Source organism: Octodon degus, unplaced genomic scaffold (genome assembly GCF_000260255.1).
Source record: "Octodon degus isolate 3935 unplaced genomic scaffold, OctDeg1.0 scaffold00052, whole genome shotgun sequence".
Lineage (NCBI taxonomy): Eukaryota > Metazoa > Chordata > Mammalia > Rodentia > Octodontidae > Octodon > Octodon degus.
Window position 1 is genome coordinate 11,581,730 of NW_004524628.1, and position 27,743 is coordinate 11,609,472.

The following is a 27,743-nucleotide window of genomic DNA, read 5'->3' on the forward strand; positions in this document are numbered from 1 at the left end:
GCAGAAGGGGACGAGTATTCGCAGCCATGCTTGGGACAGAACTCTGATCCTGTCATTGGTGCTCCTGACACTCTTCCATCACAGGCTGACTCTGTCAGACAGATCCCACTTGGTCCACGGACTCCTCGCCTGGCCCTGTGGACTCCATCCCAAAGGGACAAGTGGAGAAACCCGGTGGGGTGGGACAATGGAGGTGCAGATGGACGCCTCTGTTGGTCTCTACAAAGACAGAGCAAGGCTTGAATGACCTTGTGATGTAGAGGAAGGGGACGCTGCCAGGGCTGGGAGTGCTGAGCAGCAGCTGGGCCCTCAGAAGGAGGCGACAGTGTCCTCAGCTGCTCCCCCTGTGTCAGCACATCCTGGAAAGGGCAGAGGCGCGGGAATTGGGTCACTCACTGCTGACCACGCCTTGGAAGGCCACACATCTGCTGGACCTCAGCACTCCACACACAGAAGCCCAGGGACCCGGGAGTACCAAGAGGAGCCTTCACACTGACAGGTGACAGTGGATGTGCTGGGGAGCAAAGCCCACGGCAGACTGTGCGGCCCACTCCGCAGCACTCCACAGGCTCGGATTCCCAGCACCCTTTAAGGCCAGAATAAATTCACAAATTTTAATTAAATTTGCTTTATGCTCATCAGCTGTTCTTGTAACTGTGACTGAAAGTACTCTTTTTTAAGTACAGGCGCTATGATAGAATGCTGCTTAGAACTCTTTGAAGTATCTGTTGGAGGCTCTGAGTTTGAGTATCTACACTGACCCCAATTATTTGCTAACCAAATTATGCCGCCAAAGGGGGCTGTGCAGAATTGCAGGAGGCCATGTGAGTCCACTTGGAAGACTGAAGAGATTTCATAGCAGTGGGTATCAAAAACAGCAAAGCTTGGGGGATCTAGAAAGATCCCCGGGCTTCAGGGAAGAACTCATCCATGAGCACTTCCTGGCCACCTCTTTGCGGCGCTGCGAAGTTTCTGCCACAGGAGAGCTGAGGGGTTCCAGCTCTTTCAGACCAGGGAGGGGGGCGGGACAGTATCTACTCAGATGTTATTTAACACACGAGACAAACCCAGCCCGCCCTGCTCACTGGCTCGGCCAGGAAGCTCCCTGGGCAGGGCGTTTTTAGATGATGCCTAATGTACACAACTTTCTGCTTGCTCCCCTTCTGTGTGGGGCCAGGGGCGCCTGGACTGTGGAGCAGACCAGCCAAGGAGCAGCTGCCCTCTCGATGAACCGTCCTTGCTCAGGGCCTCCTCAGAGCACCAGAGCCAAGCCTTTGCCACTAGACCCTCCTGACAGTTGCACAGCTCGCAGGGCGAGGGAGGCAGTCTCTGCTTCAGCCGCCGTCCTCACTGCCCCAAGTCTACACTGCACCACTGGGATGCAATGCCAGCATGTCTAAAGAGGGACCTCAATGTTTCTGTTGCGCCACCAAAATTGCTGGTGCATCGCTGATAGGATCTGAGGCTAAAAGCCCCGGCATTGCTGCCAGGATGGCGAGAGGGCTCCCCTGACTGCTGCTCCGTCTGAGCAGGCACAGATTGTCCTCGTTAAAGAGCAATGCTGTCGCACACTTTTGCTTAGTTGTATGGCTTTGTCATGCTGCTAACAGATGACACCCCTGTGGAAGCAGGCTGGACTCTGACGCACTCAACGGGGAGAAGTGGTTGTCAGGCGTGTGGCAGCTGCTAAAATCCCAGAGAAGAAGGGCAGGGTGTCCCTGGTGTTCCCTGCAGGGCCACACCACTGCCACATGTGCCAGCTGGGGGTGGAACTGCAGGCCAGGGACTTAAGGTAGAAAGGCCACCACCTGGGACACTGGGTGACCCTGGAGACGCTGCCTAGACTGACGCAGCAGGTGAGTCCTGAAATACAAGGCCTCCTGGGGGTGTCCTCAGGGTCCGGCTGTTTCTGGAGTGGCCAGCTATCAGCACCGGGTCCTGATACAGGGAGCAGAGCGCGGGGCGGTCAGGGGAGGCAGAGCCGGAACTCACACCCTGACCCACAGGGCTTTGTGCTGTCCAGCTCCTCTGCTCGAGGATGCTGCGCGCAGACAACAGCGGGCCTTGAAGGTGCTGTGTGCGTCAGGACAGCTCCACCCACCTCCGCCGGGGTGGTTCTAGACAGAACCCCTCTCGGTCTCCAGCAGCAGTGAGGTCCACAGTCCTGGCCATTCCGATCGGGGCAGCCCTGACCTATAAGGCCAGCACTTCGCGAGGCACGCGAGCTCTCATTTCTATCTGGTCTTTTCCTTACTTCTTTTTTGAGTGCTTTCTGTAAAGTTCCATTTCTGTACTCAAAGCACTAGAACTACTCAGTGGCTTGGAGGGGACAGCCCTCGTGGCCTCCTGCCTCGGCGCAGCGCAGGGCCCGCTCCGTGCGGCCTGGATCCAGCCTCCAGCGCGCTCTGCGGCCCGAGGACGGCGCGGCGCCTCTCCGTGCGGGGGCTCCCGGTGCCCTCCTAGGCGCGGGCCTCTCCGGGGCACCGGGCCGCCCGGAAGCCAGGCAGCACCACCTTGCCCTTGCGGTGCAGGTCGGCCTGCGAGCCCGTGTTGAGGCGCTGCACGAGCAGCTTCTCGAAGAGCAGCGGGTGGTAGGCGCCCAGCGTGCAGGCCGCGTCGTAGTAGAGCTCGTGGTAGTGGCAGAGCTCCGTCTGCCGCACGGACGGGATGTACTCGTACACGTGCACTTCCTCGCACAGGGACATCATGATGACAATGCCTGCAGGGGAGAAAGGGGCCGTGAGCGCCGAAGAGAGCGCGGAGGCGGGCGGGCAGGGCCGCTTCGGTGGTCTCCACACCTCAGCGCCACAACCCCGCAGGGGGCGCGTGGCTCCGCGGGCAGCGGCCGCACACTCTGGGCGGCGGCGAGCGTCCTCAGCGCCGCGCTCTCAGCTCCGGCGCGTCTCACGCCACCTGCCCTGGGCCCACGCTGCCCGCTGGCCGTGGGCGTGTCCGGGGCACGGCACCACAGGCGAGCACACGCGCAGCCGTGGGACGCGGGGAACCCCACCCGGAGTACGGAGAAAGTGCTCAGCGAGCAGCGCGCCGGCCGCAGCGGACGCGGTGCGTCTCGCCTCCCTTACCCCACGCGGTCGCTTCCGCGGCGCTGCACGCAGGAAGCATCTGGAGTCTTGAGAGAGGATGGAAGCGTGGGAGGAGGGGAGCCCAGCTCCGAGCGCCCAGCGTGCAGAGTCCCCCCAGCTGCAAGGGCCGCCAGCGACGGCACCGGTACGGGGACTGGCGCAGAGGCTTTCCCCGGAAGGAAGGCCTGCCTGCGGCTCGCCAGCTGTACGTGCCAGGCGGCCGGGGAGATGTATGCGAGCCGAGGAGGAGAGCACGAATGCTTTCGGCTTCTTCAGTCAGCACGGCTCATTCGTTTGGATATGCACACTGTCCATTTTAATTTTCTTAAGGCTATTATGGACACATAAATTTGCATTTAAGTTCAGAATCCGTCATATTATAAAAACTTAAAGTCATTATTAAATGTGGCTAAACCTATATATCAGTTTTTCTAAGAGTCTTTAGTAGCACTTTAACCAGTTCCCAGAAAGCTGAGGAAGAAATTTCTTCAGGATTTGCAAGGGAACTTGGGTGCCGCCCACGCGTGGAAGCACAGAAGAGCGCTGCGGAGCTGAGAGCAAAGGACCGCAGGGAGGGGCGGGCGGGGCGGGGCCAGAAGGGAGCAGCGCCTCCTGCCCGCGGAGCCTGGCCAGCAGCCTCAGACACTCAAGCCTGGCCCAGGAAAAATTGCTGGGCTTCCCATCAACTTTCTTTCAAAAAGATGAAAGCTGACCTAAAACTCTCACCTCAGTATTTACAGATGGTCGAGCCAACCTAAACATCATGCGGAGGGAGCTTTCTAGCTGTTAGCACTGGGACCCCAGGGGTGCTGTGGAAGCCCCAAGGCGGCCCTAGGACTGGAGATTTACACCTGGGTCCCAAGGCCTTGCACACAGCTGCACTCACAGTTGGTCTTCATTACGGCAGAGGATGCAGGGCACAGCCAGCAAAGGAGAGGCGCGGGGAGGGACCCAGGCGCAGGTCCCCAAGGCTTCGGCCACCAGGGATGACGCCCGTGGTCTCCAGCAATGAGCTGACAGCATCCCCCAGCAGGCCTGGTGGAACCCTGGACCCAGGCTGGTGGCCTTAGGAGTGAACTCTTCTGAAGGTGCAGCATCACGCGTATCACCAGCATCCTCCTACGTGGAGATGGGGCCGCTGGCTCTCCCAGCCAGAAGCCGGGGCGTGCACTCCCCAGGAGCTGGCCTGGCCGCACCCTGGCCTGGACCTCCCGTCTCCGAGACTGTCAGAGGGTGGCACCTGCTGCTTAACCACCCAAAGGGACTAGGAGAACAGCACCTCTGAAGCACCGCGGGCCAGGGAAGCCTGTCAGAAATGCGGCTCTTGGAGCTCCCTGGGGCACTGCTCACGCACGCAGCCCTGCCAGCAGGTCCCCGGGTCCTGGCCTTTGGAAGGACAGGCATGCGCTCAGTGTGAGCTCCTTGCTGCACAAGCAGCAGCAGCACAGGCAGCCCAATCGCTGCAGGTGGGGGCTCCCCAAGTCAGGCTCCCAGACGCTAGCCCAAGGCTAAGCAGTCGTGCTGCTGTACAAACCTCGCGCAGACCCCAGGCGTGGGGCGCTGGAGCCCCTGTGCACTCACAATCCTATCCTCGTGCCAGGCTGGCCCGGGCACTGCCCACCTGCGTGTGACAAAGACGCCACAGACTGCCTCCTTCATTTCCTCTCTGTCCGCTGCTCAGATTTCCTGAGATGCACGAAGGGTGCACATCACCTAATACTGGATAATTCAGGGAAGAACAGTTTCTAAAAATCACCTAGGGGACTTTTTATTTATTAGCCACCCAAATTAATTGCTTTCATCAGTAATAAGAGTTTGACTGCTTTCAGTTTGGAGTTGGACTTTTGAAAAGTTGATGGTTATTAAGTGCTTTGTGGTGCATTTTCCCAAGCCCGCCAAGGGGCACACAGCCAGCTATCTGAGATCTTTACTCAGAATCCGACTGTTAATGTCTCTTAGGCGGCCAAGTTTTACAGATGAGTCCATATGAAGGATTCGTCTGCAGATAAATAGTATTACTTTTTTCTAAGCAATTATGAGCTAGGAGGTATTCGCTTGCCAAATTGCATGTTTTTAAATATTGTATAAAGCAACATAATTATCAAACTAATTAAAAGCATTTCAACTTGTCTTAATAAAATGTCATGTTACATGATTCAGCATAATTAGCAGATGGACACTTATTTATTTGCTACGAAACCCAGATAGGAAGCACACTTGAACCCATGCTCAGATGGTGCAAATCCTGAATGCATGGGGCTCTCTGCACAGCCCCGTGCACGGCAGATGCGTGCTCAGTGGAGCACTGCCCAGCAGTCACTGGCGTTGAGCTCAGCTGTGACGACTCAAGCGACTTGAGGGTCGCTTCTCCCCTGGCAGAATTTTCCCCTGGATGAAAATACCCTTCATGAAATAGCAAAGTGGGTTATGGGTACAAAGGAGAGCACACTTCGCCTCGTAGCAGGAAAGCAGGGGTTGACACCAACTCTGAAATGCACGAACCCAATTCATGCGTGAAGCCAAGGGGGCGTTTCTGCGGTTGTCCACAGCACGCGGCTGAACCCTGCTCTGAAGAAGCAGTGAGGGGCCGAGGCTGAGCGCGCTGGGCGCCCAGGCTGGTGGGCTGCCAGCCGCTGTCCTGGGATTGCGCCTCAGATTCCATCAGGAAATGGGGAACAGTGAGAGCTGGCGAAAAGCTTCTCGCAGAGGACACGTGACTTGCAAGTGCTATTTCCAGAAAGTATCTATGATTAAAAGATGGTTTGGAAATTGGAGCTTGATGTGATAAAATAATAATCTAAGAAGCACCTCCTACACTAAAGAAGAGAACGTAATACTTGCAGGCAACTTTTAGCCATTTTCATTGTATTGGCTGGTCCATTATCTGCAGGAAACTTTAAAAAGCTGTGCTGCATTTCACAAAATCACACAAGCGAGCATGTTAAGAGGCTTGCTATTTTGTGCTGATCTCCTGAATCTGGAGCATATATTGGAAAATTAGAACCCAAAATGCACATAAAATGAAAAAGAAAGGAAGCTATAACTTATTTTTAAGCATAGTACTCTTGTGGAGGTATTAAATTGGCTGAAATGACACGCCTGCCTCTGTGAATTTCAGCAATCAGCCAGTAGAGGTGGCCTCTGAAAAGAGAGGGTGGGGTGCTGGTTTTTATAGTAGAACTCCGGCCACCGCACCCTGTGCACAGCCCGCATGGCAGGTGTGTGGGACAGGCACCGGCACATCACCTCCTGCCCGATCAAGCTGGACCACACTCTCCCTGACACATTCCAACACAGGCGGCCAGTGCTCTGCAGGATTCCTGACCCCAGCAAGTCACCTGACTCCCAGGGAAGATGGGTAACATGGGGAGGCTGAAACAGAAGCCGCGGGATCCCAAGCAAAGCTCCCCACTGTCAGCCTGCGGACAGCCGCCAGCACCTTCCCTGCACCACACAGCAAGATAAAACCTCGAAGCGTCCACCACAGAAGAGGGGTCTGGCTCCTAGACGTGAGTGGGGGCTCCAGAAGGGCCGAGGGCAAGAAGCCTAATGACAAGAAAGCTCTGCTCCAAAGAACCCAGTTTTTGTGGGTCTTCTAAGTTGCCTTGTTGATGCCTGCCTCGTAATTGTAAGACTACACGTAGCTCTTCATAGATCTGAGGACCCCTTCCTGCCTCTTGGGAGAAGCAGCAGGACATGGAAGACAGCTCCAACGTGTTCCCAGGCTGCCTCCCGCTGAGGATGACGTGGTGGCAGCCACTGGTAAGCCTCTGGGTGACAGCTGGGACACCCCAGCACTATCTCACCACCAGAAAGCCACGCCATCTGCCACTGGAACTGCGGGGACTTTGCCTTGAAGAAACACTTTGAAGGAAGAAGCTGCTATATGTCACATGTAGAACAGACTCACAGCATGGTCCACAGCCCTAGTGATGGCTTCTCAGTGTGCGTAACTGGGGAGACTGAAGGTTCTGAAACAAACGAACTCCTCGCAACTAAGGAGCCGCACAAGCTGCAATAACCTATGTGACATAGCTGAATGGCCTCCGTGGCATCAAAGGAATACAGAGCTGGCTTTGCCTTCGGTGTAGGCCGTGAGGGGAGGGTGGTCCTTCTCTGTCTGGGAGCAGTCTTAGTTTAGGATGATGTTTTTGGTTAGATGCCCTACAGTGACAATAAGTAGTGGCCATCCCCAGCATGGCTCTGTGGAGCAAGGACTGTGAGCACCTTCGTGTAGGGGCGGAAGAGTCGGGCCTGTCAGGGCACCCCACTCAAGGTGGCCCCGAGAGCCAAGATGGGCCCAGGTCTGCTCTTGGTCTCCCCCAGGCAAGGAGGCGGGCACCTGCAGGTGAGATCAGTAGGCTCAAAGTGGGCCGGAGCCTAAAGCCCGCAGCTCCACCTCCCACCCCTCACTCACCCACTCAGTTGGTCCACAAGTGCCTCCTGGGGGCCCCCGCCAGCGCTCAGAACTGCTTGCAGTCCCGACTCACACACATACACTGAAGCAACATGTTTAGCACCAAAAGAGGTGGATGATGTGGTGCGCCACAGTGTCTACGCGTTTAGTTAGTAACGTTCTGCCTGTTCACAGGTGTGGAGAGCTCTATGCACTCTTCCAAAAGGCTGTGTGCGAAGCCTCCTCTGAGGCTCGGTAAGAGCTTTGGGCCACAGGATTCTGTGGGTGAACGGTGTCCCTAAGCCACTAGGACAGCGAGGGAGGCTTCCAGAGAGGAGCGCACATGGGGCAGCCCCCGCCCCACGCACGTATCGCAAATGCCAGCCCTGCAACCTAACCTTTAACAGTGAGGTTTGAGTTGAGAGAAAACAACTCAAACATTAACACTGTTGTCTTAAAAGAAAACGCGTGTGCCACCGCTGCCCAGGTAACAGGCATCAGTGCAACAGGATTCCTCAAAGCTTTCTTCGGGTTACCATGCACGTCCACATAACCACCTTGTTACCTAAAGTCAAAACACACCTGCAAGGTTACTTTAGTCTTGAAAACTAAGTAAGTAATCACTGTGTCGCATTTGGGTGCAGTTTTCATGCTTAATTCAGTAAACATTCACCTCTGCATGATGATTTGGGTCCAAAATGTCCTGGGAGAGAGAACTGTGCGGGAACGAGAGGGATCTGATGCTAAAAGCAGACAACACGATTTTAAAATACTCCCATGGCAATCTGAGAGGACTAACTTCACATATATCGCAGACATTAAAACTTTAACAATGTATCTTATTAATATCAAAATGAGTGTGTGATGAAAGTATAATTTAATGCACTTGTAGGAGTACCTGTTTACATTGTATCATTAGAACCTTTCCCAGGTTCTGCACGGCAGTGACTATTTAAAAAGCATAATAAATTCTAACTTGGATGAATTTTCTCTGTATGTGGTGGTGAACTTCTGAAGCAAGACACTGGGTCAACAACGTTGTGCAGAAGAAGCTTTCAGCACCGGCTTCTTTCTACGCCAGGGCAATGTGATCCTCAAATGCTAAGATGGTTTTGTTCTTTCTCTCAAAGCAGAAAAAGAAATCCTATATGATCAGACGAAACAAAACATTTATTTGGTTACAAACTCCATGTTTCTGCTTACATCTGATCCATGAGGAAGCCCGACTTCCTCCCCCACTGGACATGGTGACGCACCTGTCCCAAGCAGGGGACAAGGGCTCAGCCCACTCATGGGCACTGGCTCCAGTGTGGGTGCCGGCATCTGCACCCCTGCAGGACTTGCACGTGCATGGGCACACCCCCAGCTCCAAGCCTGAAGGGGACAGGCTGTGAGATCAGTGAGCCCCGACACTGCCTCTTGGAGCCAGCTCTGGGGCTGCTTAGGGAGGCGGCCCTGCTTCCCCAGGGGAATTTGTTGCCAAAGGCCTTCATCTGTCCAAGCTGCTGTTAAAATGGGGGAATTACAAACAACAGAAATGCATGTGTTGCAACCCTGAGGGCTGAGAGGCCAAACACCATCGCCCAGGGCTGGGACTTAAACACAGGGTTTAGGGACAGTAAGCCCTTGGACCACGGCAGGGACAGCAGGATGTTGTGAAACACGGAGCTACTTGGGTAAAGGGGGCTCACTGGGGCTGTGACCCGGAGTGCTGCATCGCCCTCTCCTGAGCCTCCTTCCTCGCTGTGTTCTGATGTGTGGGGTTGATGTCCTTTCCTGCCCATGTCCCTCCGCCACCCTGTGTCTGCCCTGAAGTCACCTGACCGTAGTCTATACCTGTGACCCGAAGTAAACTCCTCCTCCTATGAGTTGTGGATGTGGGCACCGAGCCGAGCGGCAGGAAAGCAATGCAGGAAGAGCAGCCCCACTGCTGTGATTGGACCTGACACGGGACGTAGACGCCTTGGGAAGGGTTCGTGGGAGGACTTCAGAAAAGTTTGGAGATGCCATACGGAGAAGCCCTAAACTGCTGCAGTTTAAGCCTGGTGGGAAATTCTAGACAGAGTTCAAAGCACCAGAATACGGACAGAAACGTGGACAGAAAGACCACTCAGAAGGTTCTGTTGGGAACCGAGACTCCACTGCCAGCTGGACTACGGCCCATGTATGTTATGCTCTGGCAGAAAACGTGTCTGTGTTTGCCTGTGTTCTGAGACTCTGGGCAAGACTAAGACAAGGGACAGCAGGCTAAGTAATCTGGCAGTGGGAATTTCAGAGTAGCCCAACGTTCGGGCTGTGGCACGGGAACCACTGGCTGCCTTTAACCAGGTCTGCAGTGAGAATCAGGAGCAAACATTAGAGCCAAAAGATGAATAGCTGTAGTTTTAATAGCAAGGAAGTACTTCCTACCCTGCCACGGCATGGAGGGCACACTTGCTGAAAAGACTAGAATCAAGAGAGCCGAATATTTTGCATCAGAGCAATAGGAAGGATGCCTTCAGGACAACCTGGGAATCAGCAAAAGCCCGTGGAAGAGTCAAATGTGAAAAACCATAAAGCTTTGCTTTGAGAAGAGAGCCTCAGGAGCCAGCTCACTCAGGGAGGCCGCGAGAAGTGCTTCCGAGTTCAGCCGCCAGGCGCTCGCGGCCTCTGCCACTGTGACTCCACAGAGCCTGCTGCTGCTCCACGGCGGCAGACCTGGCCCCCAATCACATGGCGCTGCTTTTACCAGCATTCAGAATGCAAGAGCTGTGCAGTCAGGAGGCTTCTATCTAGTTTCTGGAAGGCCTGAGAAGCCAGGCAGTGTGTCGGAGAGGGCAGTGAGAGAAACTGAGTGGGAAGCCAAATGCAGCGGGGACCCCAGAAGAGCGGAGAAGCTGGTGAGGAGAAGGCTGGGCCAGGGCAAAGCCAGCTGGACAGCAAGGCCACGAGGGCTACAGCCAGCAGCGCCGCAGGGAGGGCCTGCCCCAGCCCTGCGAGCTTGCATGCATTACAATTTGCCTGGTGCTGAGCACAGAACTAGAGTTAACGTCTGCTTTGCTGGATTTCGGTCTCGCTCTGGTTGCACTCCCTCCTCGTGTCTCTTTTCTGGAAAGGGAATGTCTGCCCTGAGCCACTGCCTGTCAGGTGGGCTCTGCTTTCTTTTTACCTCTCACAGGGGCTCAAAGCCAGAGTTTGCTTGAGTCTTGGAGGCAACTTTGGACTTTTCAGCAATGTGACTCCTGTCAAGACTCTGGTGGCTTCTGGAGATAGACTAAGGCACAATGAGGTGGTGGGGCCAGGGCGGGTGAGACAGTGCTGGTGCTCACGCGTGGGGTCCTGGAAGGTGGCTGGATCAGGTGCCGCGCCCGTCAGTGGGCCCAGGCACAGGCAAGCTCGGAGCGGCCTGTGCTGTGAGGAATGACGTCTCGCTGAGACTGGGAGGTTTAGCTGCCTCGGGACTCCTGAGCTCTGGCCCAGCAGCCTCTGAACAGCACCCTCTGGACCTGGGGCTCCCAGAAGCGTCTCCTTGGAGACCAGACCCCTCTGGATCTACTTCCTGACAGAGACAGTCCGCAGTTGCCATCTCCAGCAGTCCAACCCTCTGACACTCGCAAGCTCCTGCACCCACTAAGGAAATGTCAGCACTGGTCTAGAAGCGGGGTGATCAGGGTGAGCCCGCTCCTCACTGCAGATGAAGCCCTGTTGGTACAGAGGACGAGTCTCACACTCACCTCTCAAGGGCTTCCCAGCTTGGGACTGCCCTGCTGACAGGCACCAGCACAACAATGGCCATGCACACGGGCACCTAAACTTGCAGAGGTTCCACGCAGGGGCTGCAGCTAGGAGCTGAGGCTGGAGGCAAGCACGTGGAAGAACAGCCCTAACCCGAGTCAACGCTTCTCAACATGTCCTCGGAGCAAACTGCAAGCGTGGGGAGCTTTGTGATAGCAGAAGAAAAGACAACCTCACTGATTTTCTAAAAGTTCTACGCAGACAGACTGAGACATGGGTGACATCATTCCACTGCTGTCAAAGAAAGTCTGATAAACGCTGTGACAGACTGCACAATCTGCCTGTCTGGTCAGGATCAAAGAGGAGGGATAAAGCGTACCTGCACCGGGGTATGCGGGTGCTGGCAGAGCTGCCCAGGCTGTCCCCACAGCCACCCTGGCGAGGGCCCGCACACCCCACAGTGGCACAGCTGGGGCAACAAGTGGACTTACGGATGCCCCCCCACAGCTGGAGCGCAGCCCTCTGCGGAGCTGTAAGACTCCCTGTGCACTTGCTGTCTTCCTTTCCTTTCTGACTGGCAACTCTGCTTCCCAGGGCCAGAGAAGGCTCTGTCTGTCTGTGCCCTGCGGGATGGCAGCCTCCAGGAGTGCGTGGTGGTGGCAGCTCAGAACCAGGAGCTGTCCGCTTATGTAATTCAATTAGCTGAAATTGAAATAGTCGCTCGTGGCTTACAGGTAGGTACGGTACTGGTCCCTGCTAGAAAACAAGAATGGCTGCTCGCTGGCCAGCTCCCTCATCCTCAGCATCCTCAGAGGGCTTTACTGCCATCCCTGTTTCTCATCTGAGGCTACCATGTGTCTAGGGACTAAGCGATGTGCCGAGATTGGAGAGTAGGCAAGTGGCAGACAGAATCCAGCGCAATCCAGGCAGCCCAGCCAGCTCTCCTGGGACGTGAACCAGTCACCTTTCACGCACAGGAAGTCTTAAAGGGCCGGGGCCTCAGCAAGCTGCAGGCTGTCCGCAGACCGCGAGGAAGGAAAGGTGCGACGTGGCTTGATTCTTTCAACACACGCACACACGGGAGAGAGCTTCTCTCAGCTGCGACAGCCTAACTGAATTGTTAAAACTGCACTCACGGTAATTATGTCTGTCAGACCCTCAACTCTGCTGCAAACTTCTGCCCTAATCAACCAGTCACAAGAATTCACGGCAATAACTGAGAAAGACTTCATTAAACGCCTGCTATGCCCCTGCACCTCGGAGCACTGCCGTACCCTGCTCAGCCTTCAGCACACAGCCAGGTTGTAATTTTCTTTCCTAAGTTAACAGGAAACTGCACAGAAGATGGGGAATGCGGGACTGCAAAAGAGCGATTTGGAAACAGAGGGCCAAAATGTGAGCTCAGGGTGGCCATCCTCTCCACAGGGCCCAGCTGGAACGTGAGCTCAGGAGCCGGGGAGCCCGCAGCGCTGGCCTCAGCAGAGTCCTCCCCCGCCAGCGACCTCACACACCTTGTTCCCTCCCCAGGGTCACACACCCAGCTCCCAAGGGCGTCACATAAGCAATGGGAACAAGCAAGTCTGGCATAGAGAGCAGTGAAATCCTCACAGGTCCCTGAGTGCCTCCCATAGGGAGGCCAGCCAGAGCCTGAGTTTGCCCTCACCACCAGCAGAGCAAGGGACAGCACAGGTCTGCAGCCCTGGGCTGAAGAGACCAGAGACCCTTACTACCTTCTTTAGGAACAAGAATTCTCGCATGCGCACCGAACTGCCCGAATCACCTGGCAGGTGGTGCACCCATATAATCCCAGCATCTAGGAGGCTGAGGCAGGAGGATCAAAAGTTTTAGTCCACCTGGGCAATTAAGGAATTTATCAGAGTCTGTTTCAAGCAATAAAAAAAGCCTGGGGATGTGGTTCAGTGAGAAGACCCTGGGCCCGACACCATGACGTGGGGACCATCACAGGAGACACCTACAGCACACGGCCAGTGGTCCCAGTTGCGCCTACCCATAGCTATTTCTGCCCAGAGGCTGGACGTACATGTGTGGCCATCCAGGAGGAAGCAAAACACTACTGACAGCCCCTTTCCAAGCTACCTGGAATGGGAGCCATCCTGACCTCCAGAGACATGACAGGAAGTGAGGCGGTCCTTGTGCTCCAGCCTGAAACTCTAGAGCACTCTGTCTCAGTCATGGGCAATGGGACAGTGCCACTCTCTGCCTTGGTTCCTCTCCACAGCCGCCTCACTGCTAACTGCTCCCGTGCACCGTGACTGTCTGCTCCTTAAGCAGGAAGACCCCAACCCTCTCCCAGTTGCCCTATCACCTCTCCACACCTACCGATGAAGCCCGAGGATGGTGGATTAGGCTGGATCTTCTCCTTCGTGTTCTCCTGGATGATGTCCCAGAGCTGCCATATAAACTTTGGGTGCAGAATGTAGAACGGCTGAGCTGGGTTGCTCTGACGGTGCTGAATATATGGAGTGAACAGGTTGTAATCTGGCTTCTTGTACCACTGAAGAAGAAAGAGAGTCCAGTCAAGAACACCGTGACAAGGAGACTGGGCAGCCTGTGGGTAGAGGCACAAGCCCAGGCTGGGGCAGGAGGGGGGCGGCGCCTGACTCCGGTCTACAAGAGGCTAGAGATGCCTCCTCTGGGACACGTGCACAGAGAGACCAGGGTTCTGGTCTCAGCAGGTGAAAAGCAAGACCGATGACCTGGATCAGGGTCAACAGACATTTCCTGCAAAGGACAGTGCAGTGGACACCTGAGGGTCAGCAGGCCATAGGGTGTCCAGAACCCCTGCTCACCTCTACCACACAGCACACGGAAGCAGCCAGACAGTGTCTATGCAGTAGTCATGCTGTGTCCTAATAAAACTTTATTTGTAAAGACAGATGATTACACTATTCTAATAAAACTATTTATGAAGACAGATGGCACAGTGTATTATAATAAAACTTCATTTATAAAGCTAGATGGACATGCTATGTTTTTGTTTATAAAGACAGATGGGAAGGCTATATTGTAACAAAACTTTATTTATAAAGATAGATATACATGCTGTGCTCTAGTAAGACTTTATTTACAAAGACAGAAGTAGCCAGTTTTGGTCCCTGATGTGCTGATCTCGAAGCTTAAAGAGCATATATTTAAAAGTAAGCTCTCCAAATTCTATCTTACACGACAGAAAGCACGTCAGTGTAGCCCGGCACGAGGCCCAGCACTGGAGGCTGACCACCAGAGATAGGGACAAATGTGTGGGCTCCTCCTCTTGCCTGGGCTGATGGACACTCAGGGCCATGCTCCTTGCATGCTCTGTGTGTATGCATTTGGCATAGATACACTGTGTGGGAAAGCCGGGAAGTTTGGCCTCAAGAAGGGTGAAACTTGGCTCAAGCGGGTCAGTGAGCCCCAGGCTCTCTTTAGAGAGACACCATGGGCGTCAACAGAGACGGATTCAGATCCCAGTTAGTCTTCCGTGAGGAGAAGGTTCTGTGGCTTTGATACTGTTGAGAATGACTAGACAAGAGTGTCCGTGACAAATAAAACTCCCATCCTGGTGGCAGTGACAGGGAAGGGTGAGGCATGGGGCCAGGGAAGGGAACCTGTCTTTTCCTGCCCCAGGCTCCTTCCTGAGTAGCCCTGTCACCTCCTTGCATCTAGGTACCAGCCCTCTGCACACCTGTCGGCACCCAAGATCTGTCCTCCCCGTTCAGCTGGCAAAGGCTGCACGCACTCTGGCCCTGGCAGGCCAAGTCAAGGATGTGCACTTGAAGAGCAGAAAGCATCTCTCCCTCAGCTCACCTTGTCCACCTTTCCCAGCCTCTTTGAAAACCCAGCCCACTGGCTGGGCATCTGAGGCCCCACCAAGGGCAGCAGCTGCGTGCCTAGCGAGGAGACCACTGGCCGCAGGGCCTCCACACCCTGCTTGCATCTTGATGGCTGGCGATAAATCTGGTGCAACTGAACTGCAGAAATTCTACCTTTCAGAAGCTAAGGAGAAATACTCAAGAAAAGTCTGGGCCAGGCTCCTGTAAGTAACAATGAGCTGTGGCTTCCCCAAGTTTGGATTTCTGAGCTAGCCACCTCCAGTTTCATGTCTGTGGTGGACTGACAATGGGCGGTCAGCTTGTAACACCCAGCCGAACCGAGTCAGCGTGGTGCTGGGTATGGAGAGCCCACCTAAGGGTTGTTGCCAGCAGCACAGAACTGGAGGGGAAGGTGGTGCTGTTGCTTCTCTGGGAGGAGCCTGTCACGCTGGCTTTCCTGACAGGAACCCGGCAGTTCTCATCACTGGAGGAACTCGGGACCTTGCTGTCACTGAGGATGGCTGTGGTTCACTTTGCAGGAGCTCTGGTCCTCACTTTGAGCACTGCTTCTTGGCTCTGCAAGGGAAGATGGAGCATCATTCCATGCCCTGGAGACACTTGTCGTTCTGGCTTTCCTGACAGGAACCCGGCTGTTATCCTCAGAGGAGCTTGGGTGCCCACTCTCACGAGGACGGCTGGGGTACTTTTCAGGGAGCTCTGGTGCTTACCTTGAGCATCGCTTCCTGCTCCTGCGGATCCCTCAGCCGCTGGCGCAGACCCTTCTTCCCGCTGGCGCAGACCCTTCTTCCCGCTGGCGCAGACCCTTCTTCCCGCTGGCGCAGACCCTTCTTCCCGCTGGCGCAGGCTTTCTAGCTTTCACCACTGACCTTTGGCCTTTACAGTGCCCGTCCAGTACACAACCGGCGTGCATAAGACACTGTCATGGGCTCTCGGCCTCCACCTGTACTCGTGCAGGACGGTGCCATGGGATCCAGGCCCGCAGCTGGAGTCCTTGGGTCTCTAGTGTGTGGACAGATCTCATTGTTTTGTATTTGATTCTTTGGGTGACTATTATTAAACAATCCTATGAATTATGTGTAACTGTTTTGCTTGCAAATCCTGAACACAGCCATTTCGCAAGATAGACGACGTCACTGTCACTGTCACAGCAGAAGCACTGTGAATTGAACTGGCACCCCTCAGTGCGACTGTGAGCTTCTGAGCTGTTCAGAGAAGCTCCACTTCCGTCCATTTCTCCTGCGCAACGGCAGGTCAGCGGCTGAGGCGAGGGCGCCGAGGGCCGCCTGCGCACGAGTCCAGCACCGCCCACCGGAGCATCTAGCCTGCAGTCCCCACCTTGGGCCCAAGGCTCACGTGACCCGGGGGCCGCCATAGCCACACTCACCAGGTAAAGGTTGGAGGAGTAGGGGGCCGGGTCCCAGGCCACCAGAATGACATCTTTATACAAAGAGCTGTCAATGAAGTGGTAGCCGGGGTTGGTCAGAATCTGCAAACACAAGAAAAATCACGTTAAAAACTCGAAGGCTTCAAAGCACACTTTAGAAACGGGCGCCCTCGAGGCGGAGCAAGGGCGGACTGCGCAGGCTCTCGGTCCGCTCCTTCTGCGGGGCCGCACTGACGCTCCTCCGCTTCTCCCAGCGCTGCGCCGCTGTGTCTGCGGGTTCAGGCGCCAGCCCCAAGGGGGGGCACCCCGGTCCCCAGGCTCTGGCCCGCACGGCCTGCGGGCAGTCCCTAGAGGCCAGCCACTGCCCTCCCTCCGGGCTCGCTCTGGCCCCCACGATTGGTCAGTTTCACCTGCCAATCATCGTTGTAAACTCTCATTCTGGAATTTCCACCCTGATGAATGTGGGTTTTCCCAGATTACTTCTCCTGAGATTAGAAGGCGTCGTGCAGAGGATGGACACTAGCATGCCGGGTTCTTCCTCCTCTCTCAGGAGTTACACAGGGCGCGTCACCCGGGCCGCTGTGGGGCTGCTTCTCGTGCGCGGCGGGACGCTGACCCTTTGTTCTGAGGCAGCTCGCCGGAAGTCCCCGACTGCCTCCTTTTTGTAACAGTTCTAAACCTTTAGAAATTGTTGTGCTTTGTTGAGAATACTTCTGCCACACAGAAGGCGTTCCGATCAGGAGCAGGGCAACCGGCGTTCTCATTTCACATGCAACAACACTGTTAATCTCCTAATTTCCAACAAACCGAAGCGTCAGAGACATCCATGGACGCTCAGGTTTGGTGCTTTTATCTTCCTCCCTTTTAATCTCTACAGTTTCCCCTAAACAGTAGAGATTTAACCCAGGGCCTTCACCCTGAGCTACATGCCCAGACTTAAAAAACTGTTCTGGAAACTCCGAGACAGGATCTCACTGAGTCACTAGGTTGCCAGGCTGGTCTGGGTTCGCACCCCCCACTCCTCCTCCACCTCCCCCACCCCTCCCCCAGCCTCCCAGAGTGTGGGATCTCGCTGTGCACCCCACACCCGCTAAGCCCCATTCCCGGTGTTACGTGTCTTCTGTTTGCCTGTCCTCAGGTCACACAATGCCATCTGGCAAGTGTCTGCCTAAAAGCACAAACCTTCACGTGTCCAGGCTGATCTTCCTTTCAGCCTCACTAGCCTCTTCCCAGCAACTCCTGCCTCTTCTGTTCCTCTGCACCGTCTGTCTCGGAGTCTTCACAAGCACAAGACCCACAGCAATGCCCAAGCACACCGCCACGGAGCCAGCCAACTTCTCCACCCACCCAGTGCACAGCCCAGAGCGGGCCTCGCCTCACCTGGGAGTTGATGATGCGGACGGTGGTCTTGTTTCCAACGTCCCTCTCGTAGCCACGTGTAGGGGCAGAGTTAAACCTCAGCACTGCATCGTGAGAATCTAAGGGCACACAGGCAATATGCTTAACTTTTCTGTAGGATGATGTAATCGATAGAAAATCGATTAGCAGACCTTTTAATACTCAAAGCTGCTCCGATATCACTGGTAAAGCTGAGATTCCTGCATACGTATTTTCAGATAACTTACTGTTGATCTAGGATGAGCTCACTGCTTACGTGGAAACACACACACCTGTCCACCTGAAGGGATCCTGGATTCCCCGGTGTCCTGTGAGCGCAGCCTCGTGATGCTGACATCACCTCAGGCTGTGTGAGCACTGTGGCGCTCCGCAGGGACAAATGCGTCCAAGAGCGTGGCCTCAGAACCGCAGACCATTACGTGACTGCGGCACACCGTGAACCCCTCATCACAGCAGGCCTCCTAAGTCACACTGGATACTTTATCTTCTCCTATTCCTTGTGGGTGACATTCTTGGTGCCGCCATCCCCCTTGGTGCCCAGCTGCAGAAGGCAGATGGAGGACAGGAGCGTTGCAGGTGCTGGGCAGGCGGGCTGCTCCTCCTGTCCCTACCCCCCAAGGTCAGCAGGGTGAGGCGAAGGTCAGTGCGCCTCTCAATGGGGACAACCTCTACTGTCCAGTCTGCCTTCCCACTTCCTGCTGAGGGTTTATGTTTAAAGAGAAAGCCCAGCCTGGGCCACATAGTGAGACCTTGTTTCTGAAGGAAGGGAGAAAGGAAGGAAGGGAGGGAGGGAGGGAGGAAGAGAGAGGAAAGCAGGAAGGAAGAAGAAACAAAAAGAAAACCACCCCTGACCCCTGTGAAGCCTTCTGCCTGCCTCTACTTGGGGTCTGGGGCCTGGTGTCACTGGCTGCAGGGCTTTCTGCTTCAGCGTGCGCCTTCTGTCCATGGCGTCACCTCTGCTCCCACCCACAGCACCCCACACACAGTCAGACATCCCTCCATCTGGATCTTCTGGCCACCAACTCAGAGGTGTCAAGGAAAACGGATTCCTTCACGGGGGCTAAGGAGGAGACAGGGTAAGGGTGGGAAATCAGGGTGCGAGTGAGGAGGGTGGGGAGGGGGGCTGAGTCCCCTCCCTTAGGGCAGGCCACGAACACCCCAGTGCAGTCATCCTCACATGCAACGTGAGCAGGAGGGAGGGATTTCTGGACATCTGATGTGCGTCCCCAATGCCTCATTCACAAGGTAATGCCTATGCCCTGGAGAGCGACAAGAGTTCGACAGGTCTGCATGCCCATCCACGGCCTTGGTCCTCAGTGGAAACCACGTGCAGCCTACTGAGTCCCCGAGGCTGCCTCTAGCCTGCAGCCCGAGCCCAAACTCAGTGCTGAGCACCACACTCATGTGGGGGCCTGGTGAAGCCAGCAAACCCGCCACTTTCTTTAGGGGAACTTTTGCCAAGAGTCAGCAGGCGGTGACCCGAAGGCCAAGCCTGGCCCTGCCCATGACAGCCAAGGTGGGACACAGACGCGATACGCACCCCGGTGTGCACAAGGCCCCCAGGACTGAGCTGAGCTCCGCCTCGCCAGCCACAGCGCTGAGGGGCAGCACTGGGAACCTGGCTGGCAAGCACCTCCATCTGCGCTGCCATCGGGACCGCTGCTGTGCTACACGGGCAAGCGCTTGTGCATGACATCGGTCCTGGTAATAAACTGCTTTATAATTTATTTTATTAAATAGTGTACTGAATAGTATATTAAAAAAACAATGATATTTGAGATAGAAGAATCAATTACACAAACAGGATGCTTACTTTTTAGCCTAAGGGTCACTTTAAGAAAAAATAATGATCATATCTCTTTAGAAAGTAGAATAGGAAAACTTTAAATTTCCACGCATTGATTCAAATAACACTGTATTAAAAATAACTTTTTTAAAGGCAGTGAGAAGGCTGGCACCGTTCTGAGCCTTCTCGAGCTCCACGGCCAGTTCCGCGGCGACAGCTGGTGTCTCCTTGCCGTGCTGGCTGCATCTGCTGCAATGCCTTGGCTGCCGTGCGGGGGCGCGGGAGACGGCACCCGAGAAGGGGCTATTTTAAGGGTCCTCCCAGACGGCCCTGCACACTCTTCTGATACACCCCCGATCCCTGACAAGTGCTGCTTGCTGAAGGTTGGTGCAACATGGAACATGAGAAATACACAGCTGAGCAGCCTTTTCCTAGAACTGAAGGTCTGCTGTGAGCCCAACCTGAGACCCACGCGGGGTCTCCTTCATGGGACCTCCCCCACAATACTCACCTCTAAGCTAAGAGGCTTCCACTATGGGGACTTTTAGAAAATTCAAGCAAATGAGTTAGAGTAGAAGTCCAAGAATCCACCTGGCTGTTTCAGAAGATCCACCTGTCTTGCTCTTTGGAATCTGAAGCGATGCCCATGTGAACACCCCCGGGCAGTATGTCAAGCGGCCCCTCGAGGGACTGTTGTGTCTCCTTATCGAGGACCAAAGACCTCACAGGCGGGTGAGCAGCGCCTGCAGGACCCCTCGGGCTCCAAGGGTGGGAAGCCACTTCCAAGCACTCTCAGAAGCTTGAGCTCTATCACGGCTGCAAATACGATCAATTATTTTGCTAAAAGGGACAGGCTCATCTGATTCTTCCTAGAGAAAATGCCTGCCAAATATGTAAATGTGCAGTTACGCACGTCAGCCACGCATTTCTTCTGGGTGATGAGGCACTGCTTCCCTGTCCCCCGGTCCCCTGGACCTGCCACTGCAGGCTCATGGCTGACCATTATGCAGCCTTCATTCAGGCTTTCTGTCATGAAAAGCACCCTCTCCCTTGGCTGCACAGGCTAAGAAACGCCCTGGAGGCTGACACCCCCACCAGTCCTTGGGCTGAGGGCTGGACCCTGGTACCACTGTCACTTCTGCAGCCACCCTACCAGAGCCAGAAGTAGGACCAGAGCCTGGCATTGGGCCAGACCCAGTGTCCCTGGAAGGAGGCCCTGGGCCTCTACCTGGGTCAGTGTTTACAGGAACTGAGGGCTACCCCTACTAGAGCAAGAAAGGAGAGGGGTGCAGATAAGGAGGGGCTTGGGGCTGGGCACTGCCTGGCAACCCGACCAACAGCAGCAGCTAGGCAGTTCACGTGCACTGTGCACCCGAGTATGCAGGGTCCTGTGAGGCCTGCAGCTGGAGAAGCTACTACAAGCGTGGGCTGTGCTGTCTTGGGTACAGCAGCCAGGAGTGCTTGACTCCGAAGATCATTCCTGCCAGGCGCTGCCAGGCCGGGGCCCAACACACCAAGGCCTGCAACACACCAAGGCCTGGCCCATCCCCACCACCTTCTGCCAGCAAGCAAGATGGCAGTGGCCACCAGGGGTCAGGCCTCAGTGCCCACCCTAAGGCCCCAGCATATGCAAGGCCGAGTCGGAGGCAGGCCCATCCTGGCCCTGGTGACAGGTACAACGCTAGGGACCACCCTGGGGTGGCAGCCAGTCTCTGCCTCCAGGACTCTGTGGACCACTCTGCCTGTGAGCAGCTGCACGTCCCTGCACCTAGAACTGCGGCTCCTGCAGGCAGCGCTGCAGAGCATGGAGCAGGCCATCTGCAGTACACGCTGCGGAGCTGGGGCTGTACCATGCTGTACTCCCATTGTACCACGCCATACTCCCTGCTGTACCACGGCAACTGCCGAGGACGTCCCTGCGCTGCCTCCACAGCACTCACCTGCCTGTGCCCTGGCCCACTGCCCTCCCATCACCCGTGCTGCCCCTCTGCTCCCCAGGTGCCAGTCTTCTGCCTGCTGCACGTCTGGCCCAACTGCCCCACCAGTCTCCCTCTGCGCACGGTCCGTGCAACAGATCTGTGGGCTGTGCCTGTGCCTTCTCTACCTCTACGTCCAGCACAGCAGCCAAGAGGGAAGGTGGGCTGGTGCTTGCTGAAGGAATGACGGTGTGAACAGCTTTCCTGAGTGCTGGAAGTAAGGTCGCCCCCCAATGCACTCGTGCCCACACTGTAAGCACACACCCAGTGTGCAGGCTGCCCTCCGAGACCGGCTTCTCTCCTCTGCAGCGCATACCCACAGGAGCGGGGTTCCACACCAGCCCTCCAGCCACCCTTACAAATGCAGCAGGTGCTCAGATGGGCAGCTTTCAGCTCGGCTGGAGCCTCCCTTGGACCCCGACTTTGGCAAATCCTTGGCCGGGTAGACGCTGAGGGCCCAACCCGAGTGACCTGTGCACAAATTTGCCTTTTCTGTGAACACCTTGACGGTCACCTCTTGGGTCTGCACTGCCCACTGCCACGTTCAGGGGTGAAGCAGAGGGTGTCACCTGGCCACAGCAATGTCCGCCTATGGTGAGCACAGGAAGGGCTTTGCTTTCGACCAGTTTTGCACCACTGCCCTTACATCCTGCAAACGCAGGTGCTGAATCTGATTCTAGGGAGCCGGCCTGAGCAGGACAGAGGGCCTCACTCAAGACTCCCTGACTGCACATGAAGCCTGGCAGCAGGGCCCCCAGCCTGTGTGGAATCAGAACCAGAAACCACAAAAATGCAGCCCTGGCTCCTCACTTTCCCCAGAACACAGACTTCCCAGCGTTGTCTCTCAAACTCATTTCCAATGTTAGAATCAGCGCAGAGGTGCTGGCTCGGAACACTTATGCAGGATTAATGAGCAAGAGACTTTTCCCTGGAGCTCAGGCGCAGCCCCAACACTGTATTTATGATGCAGAGTTTAAAGCCAAACCACACCAAGCCAAACTGGAAGTGACTGCTGCCTGCCTTGCAGCACCACGCTTCAATTCCATGCTTCAATCCCTCCTGTCCATTATTAATATTGGTCCCAGAACGGGGAAGGACCTGTGTGATTCTACCCCAGGGACCTCTAAATCGCTGCTCCATCCTAATAAACTGCAGGCTGTCTGCTCCGGCCTTGGATACACGCGGCGGGCAACGCACAGAGTGTTACTGTGAGCCTGGTGTAAATCTTCAGGCTGGGGACCTCGGACCGCAAACCCACATGTCCCTTGGGGGCTTCTAGGTTAAGAACCTTCACATGCAGCCTCCCCGCCGGGCACTCTGGCAGTGCCTGCCTTTCCAGCCTGCCTGCTGGAGTGTCTCCTGTTCCAGGAGAGCCTCCACAGCCTTTCTTTCAGGACGCAGAGCGACAACCAGAGTCCCTGGTCCAGGGAGAAGCCTGCAGCCAAGGTGAAGCAGGCCACAGCCTACAAGGAGAAACAGGATGGGAAAATGGGAAGGTGGTGTGCACGTAACCCATGGGACACAGCCCCTGCCAGCCCGATGGGTACACTGTGCTGTGTCTCGCCCTGTCCCTGACTGGTGCTGAAGGCACGCATCACCTTCCCTGGCCGAGGAGCTAGTGGTGGACAGAGACATCCCCACATGTGTTCCGGGGTGTGATGACACCAGAGCCTCTGACTTGAAGGGAGGGAACACTTGCACAGTGTGTGGGCCTCTCCCATCAGCTTTCAGGACAAAGGTAGGAGCACCCCGAGGGCGGATTCTGCCTCCAGAATACCACAGGCCCTCTGGGCACACCACACCAACCTGAACCCACACGCCCACCTGCCCTGCCTGACCCTTCCTCTGCATCTCTATGAACTCGCCGTGTGGGGGCCTTCTGGAGGCTTTGGAGGCAGTCTGGCCAGGGCAGTGGAAACCCAGTGCATTGTTCTGTTCTCAGGAGGCGGCCATGGCATGCCTGATGTGGATCCAGAGCCCGGATATGTGGTGTGGAAGGAGCCCCCCCCCGTGCAGCCCTGCTCCCATCTTCTAGGATCCCTGGGCTTGTCTGGGCCCCAAACCTCAAATCCGCATAGTGCATGCTCCCTTTGGATAAAACCCTGCGGGAGGGCCACTCCTGGTCCTTGTTAGCGCAGTGTCTGCAAAGCAGCTAAGGACAGGCGCTGAAGAGAGGACCTGGATATCAGAAGCACGGCTTGGGGACCACACTCCCTGCTCCAACCTCCATGCCCAGCCCCAGCCCCAGCGACCTCTAGAGCCATGTGCAAGCTATCGCGCCGGACACCCACCGATCTCCGCGCCCAGCGAGGAGTTGAGGATGGCGCCGGCTGACATGACCACGGCACAGCTGCGCAGGCCACGTGGGTGCAGCTGGCTCAGGGCCTTGGCGGGCACCAGGCTCTTCCACCCCAGCGCGGCAAACGGCGGCTCGGTGCCATCCAGGGTGCGCGGGCGCGCGCGCCGGAGCGCGCACAGCAGTTCAGCCGGGGCCCTCCGCGGGGCGCGCCTGCCGCGGAACCGCACGCCGTGCTTGTTGGCTCGCACGTAGTCGCGCATAGCCTTCTGCAGACGTGGGCTCAGCATGCGCGCCGACGCCTCGCCTGTCCACAGCCGTCGCAGCAGCAGGCCGGGCAGGGGAGCGGCCGGCCGTTCCCCGTCCAGGCCTCTGGGCCAGCGCGCCCTGCGGCTCCTGGTCCTCCGGTGCGCTCGCCTGCGGGGGTCCGGCCCCACGGGGCGGGCGCGTGGCGGCGAGGACTGGCCCGGCTGGTTCAGAAAGAAGTCGTCCTCGTCCTCCTCCGTATAGAAGGCGCTTTGGGATCTCCGCCCGACCTGGGGGACGAAAAACGCGTCCTCAGGCCCCGCGCCGCCCGGGCCCGGGTCGGCTTCTGGTGCATCCGCGGGCGCTGCGTGGGCGGAGCCGACGGGGCGCACACGCAGCTGGGCGGGCTCGTGTGCATGCACTTCACCCACAATGGCGCCCATGATGGCGCGCTGCCTGCCCTGCACTGGCAGCAGTCGCCGTGTCTCCAGGAAGGACAGGGCGCTGGGCACAGGCTCAGCGGGGTTGCTGTCCGTGAAATAGATGAAGATCGCCAAGAAGAGAAGCCCCCACGCGAATATGCCGAAGAGCATGCATTGCCTCCATTGCTTCAGGTGTGGTTTCATGGCAGATCTCTGGGGTCAGCGTGGGGTCCCGAAGCGGCAGCGGGAGGCCAAGGAACCTGAAAGACAGGCGAGAGCTGTGGTTAGCCATCGCGTGGACATTGGCATAGGGCACTTTACGGCACCACACACCAAAACCACGGGGGCTGGCTGAATTTGGCTCAAAAATCCTGGGACATCTCCAGCCAGGACCTCTCATCCCTGCAGAGTCCTGTGGCAAAAGGGCCCCTGGCAGGTGCCTCAGGACCTGATGTTCTGCCTGATTCGGGGTCTGCTTCCCCACTGGAGAGCCGCCCTCGGGGCCACCTGACAAGCAAGCTGTTGGATGAGCGTCCGCAGAAACCCGTCTTGGCAAAGCTCCTCTCCCAAGCAACTTCTGGAGGCTCCAAGCACGTGCTTCCCAGCAGCACCTCTGTGCATTCATTCCTGGGAGTGAGGGCCAGGCCTGACTCACTACGGCCTCTCCCCAGCCCCAAGGGTCACCGGTGACACCAAATGAACACTGCTTCCATGATGTGTTTGCCGGTGAGTGTTACGCCGCTGGGTATGTGCCTGTGGACCTCAACAGTGCCCCTAACATGATCCTTCTACCTCTGCAGCAACACAGGGTGACTTGGGACAGTGAAGTGAGTGTGGGAGAAGCAGTCACAGTGGACCACTTGCAGGGTTTCCGTTTGTACTTGTAACTGGGCTTATCTTACTTGGTTTCGTGAGCAGCTAGCAAGGTTGGGACCACTGCTGTCTCCGGTCTTCTAGATGAGGAAACAGGCCCAGAGAGGTCAAATAACCCAAAGCCTCTGCGATAGCAGGCAGCAGCCAACGTGAGCCCGACAGCGTGGTTCCAGGGCTCGCACTTCTCACTCTAGTGGCAGTCCATCTGTCCCTTATAGCAGCTGAAGTTGTTCCTGAGTTATGCTCCTCACGCTCTCTGGGAAAGTGTCTCTGGGAAGGGCCATCCCTCCCCAGGTCACCGCTATCTGATACCTTCATGTCCACATTTCCTTCTGGGCCCGACTGTCCCGGCGAGGTCCAAGGCTGGACGGCTCTAGGCACTTACTCATCAGCTCTGTGGACACGTCGCTGGGAACTGGCAATGGGCCTGCCAGTGCTCGGAGCCCACACTGGGGCACCTGGACACCACCTGCCTGTCCTGTCCCCGCAGGAGCATTAGGCTGCAGTGCCAGGTGCTTTCCAGGGATTCAAGCTTTCTAACAGAAGTTAGAAAATTACCCTAATAACACTGTTTCTGTTTCCACCACAGTGAAGGCAGTTGTGACACTGGGATCCACAGTGCCGCCACCCCCAGACTGTCTTTGCTGCCGATGCCAACCGCCTGTAGGGTGCACAGGCCACCCCGGTCTGGGAGGGTCTGTGCCCCTTCAGCTGTGCTGGGAGAGACTCATAGAAGTTAGGAAAGTGCAGTGCTCAGGCTCACATCTTTGTTGTAAAGCGTAAGTGCCAAAATTCCAATTTGAAGAAGCAGAGATCTATCTGCTTAAGTTTCAGAGGTCAGTTCCAAGTGAGAGTCATGGTGGAAAGTGTGGCCAAGGAAAGCAACTGGTGTGAAGTGGAGCAGGAAGGAGCAGGGGCCACATACAGCCCCCAGCGACTGCCCCTCCTCCTGAGGGCACATTCCACACAGCAGGGCTGAGCCCGTGGTGAGGTCAGTGCAGTCGGGTGTGTGGTCAAGATTATCCGGCACAGGATGCACATGGGTGAGGTCAAGAGGGGACAGCTGGGCTCGGGGTGCGTGTCCCTCCTGGCACATCTGATACCACTAGCCAGAAGGCTAGCTCAGCTCTGGAGTCAGTTTCACAGGGTTTCATTATTTGAGCATGACTGAGACACTTGGTGGTCCTGTGGGTGAACCCCATCTCCAGGCCACCTCTCTTGCCTCAAGGTGCAAGCTGGGATCTTCACCCAATGGGCTTCCTGGGTATCATGCCAACTGGAAGGTGTCCAGGATCTAGGTGAGTCCCCTGCCTAGCACAGCAGGCACCATCTATCACTCAGGAAATTTCTGGATTTGCAGGTACTGGGAGAGATTCCTGCACTACCCCAGGCTGCAGCCGCAGATGGAGCCACAGAATGCCTACTTGCTGTAGCTGGGAACTGTCGTTACTGACTCTTGTGCACCTGCAGAAGGAGAGCAAGTCTGTGCTCCCAGCATTTATCTGAGAGACAAGGTGGACTGTGTGTGGGATGGAGTGAGGGAAGACACAGAAAGCATGCTTTGAGCTGTTGGGAAGGAGCCACATATCCCTGCCCGCAGCCAGCACCCTGCCACAGGGGAAGGGCTGGGTCTTGTGGCCCAGGAAGCTGGGGGGACCTGCTGATCAGGAATCTGCTACGTAATCCTGGAAGGTTGCTGTCGACTAGACACTGACTTCGTTACATGACTGTGCCTCATTCCCAGAAGAAAGGGCAGCCTTGCTGTGGGGGAGGAGGTGGCAGCCATGACTGGGAGGGCTAAGGAGAGCTTGGTGGGGACAGCAGGAAGGAAAGGACGGCTGCGCCCGAGGACTGTGACAGGTTTGTCCTTCAGGAGGCAGTCAGAGGGCTCGTGTGCCCTCTGAGCTCAGCACAGGGTGCGGCTGCCACCCCAGCTCAAGGCATGATGTGGGAGCTTCAGGCGCAGTGACACAGAAAGGAGCGGGTCCCCTTCCACTCATGAGGAGACTTAGGCTTCTTTCATTCGGGACCCCTGGAGAGAGCTTCTAGATCCGCAGACCTCCCTCGCTGGCGGAACCTTTCTCCAGACAGATTCATCTCAGGGCAGCAGCAGATCCTTTGCTAGTCGAGGACTCTAGAAGCCGCTCCAGGGGGCAGGATCTGCAGCACCGGCAGACCTGCAACAAATCCCCGTTGGAGAGGACGGGTCCTGCCCAGGGCTGAAGCCCAACCTGCCCATCCCTGACAGACTGGTGGACAGTGGGGTGATGTAGGCTGCTGAGGTCCTGCCACTGATCCCCTGGGAAGAGCCTGGGCAAGGACCCACATGCCGGATG

General features: G+C 56.3%; 1 protein-coding gene across 1 annotated transcript; it reads right to left on the reverse strand.

The window, feature by feature from the left end:
* Nucleotides 1–2,336: 2,336 nt before the first annotated feature.
* St6gal2 (ST6 beta-galactoside alpha-2,6-sialyltransferase 2) lies at nt 2,337–24,756 on the reverse strand. Its single transcript, XM_004633266.2, has 5 exons — nt 23,862–24,756; nt 17,791–17,888; nt 16,411–16,512; nt 13,534–13,708; nt 2,337–2,719 (listed from the first exon to the last, which is right to left on the reverse strand). The coding sequence occupies exons 1-5, from the start codon at nt 24,736–24,738 to the stop codon at nt 2,460–2,462; spliced, it is 1,512 nt and encodes a 503-aa protein (XP_004633323.1). The 5' UTR covers nt 24,739–24,756; the 3' UTR covers nt 2,337–2,459.
* Nucleotides 24,757–27,743: the final 2,987 nt, after the last annotated feature.

Bases quoted from the DNA above. Each gene is read 5' to 3' on its own strand.
- St6gal2 (XM_004633266.2), bottom strand. From the start codon at position 24,738: ATGAAACCACACCTGAAGCAATGGAGGCAATGCATGCTCTTCGGCATA. The intron at 17,889-23,861 runs GTGGGTGTCCGG...GTGTGCCCTTAG, and splicing joins CTCGCTGGGCGCGGAGATCG to ATTCTCACGATGCAGTGCTG. The intron at 13,709-16,410 runs GTGAGTGTGGCT...TTTCTTCTTCAG, and splicing joins ACTCCTCCAACCTTTACCTG to TGGTACAAGAAGCCAGATTA.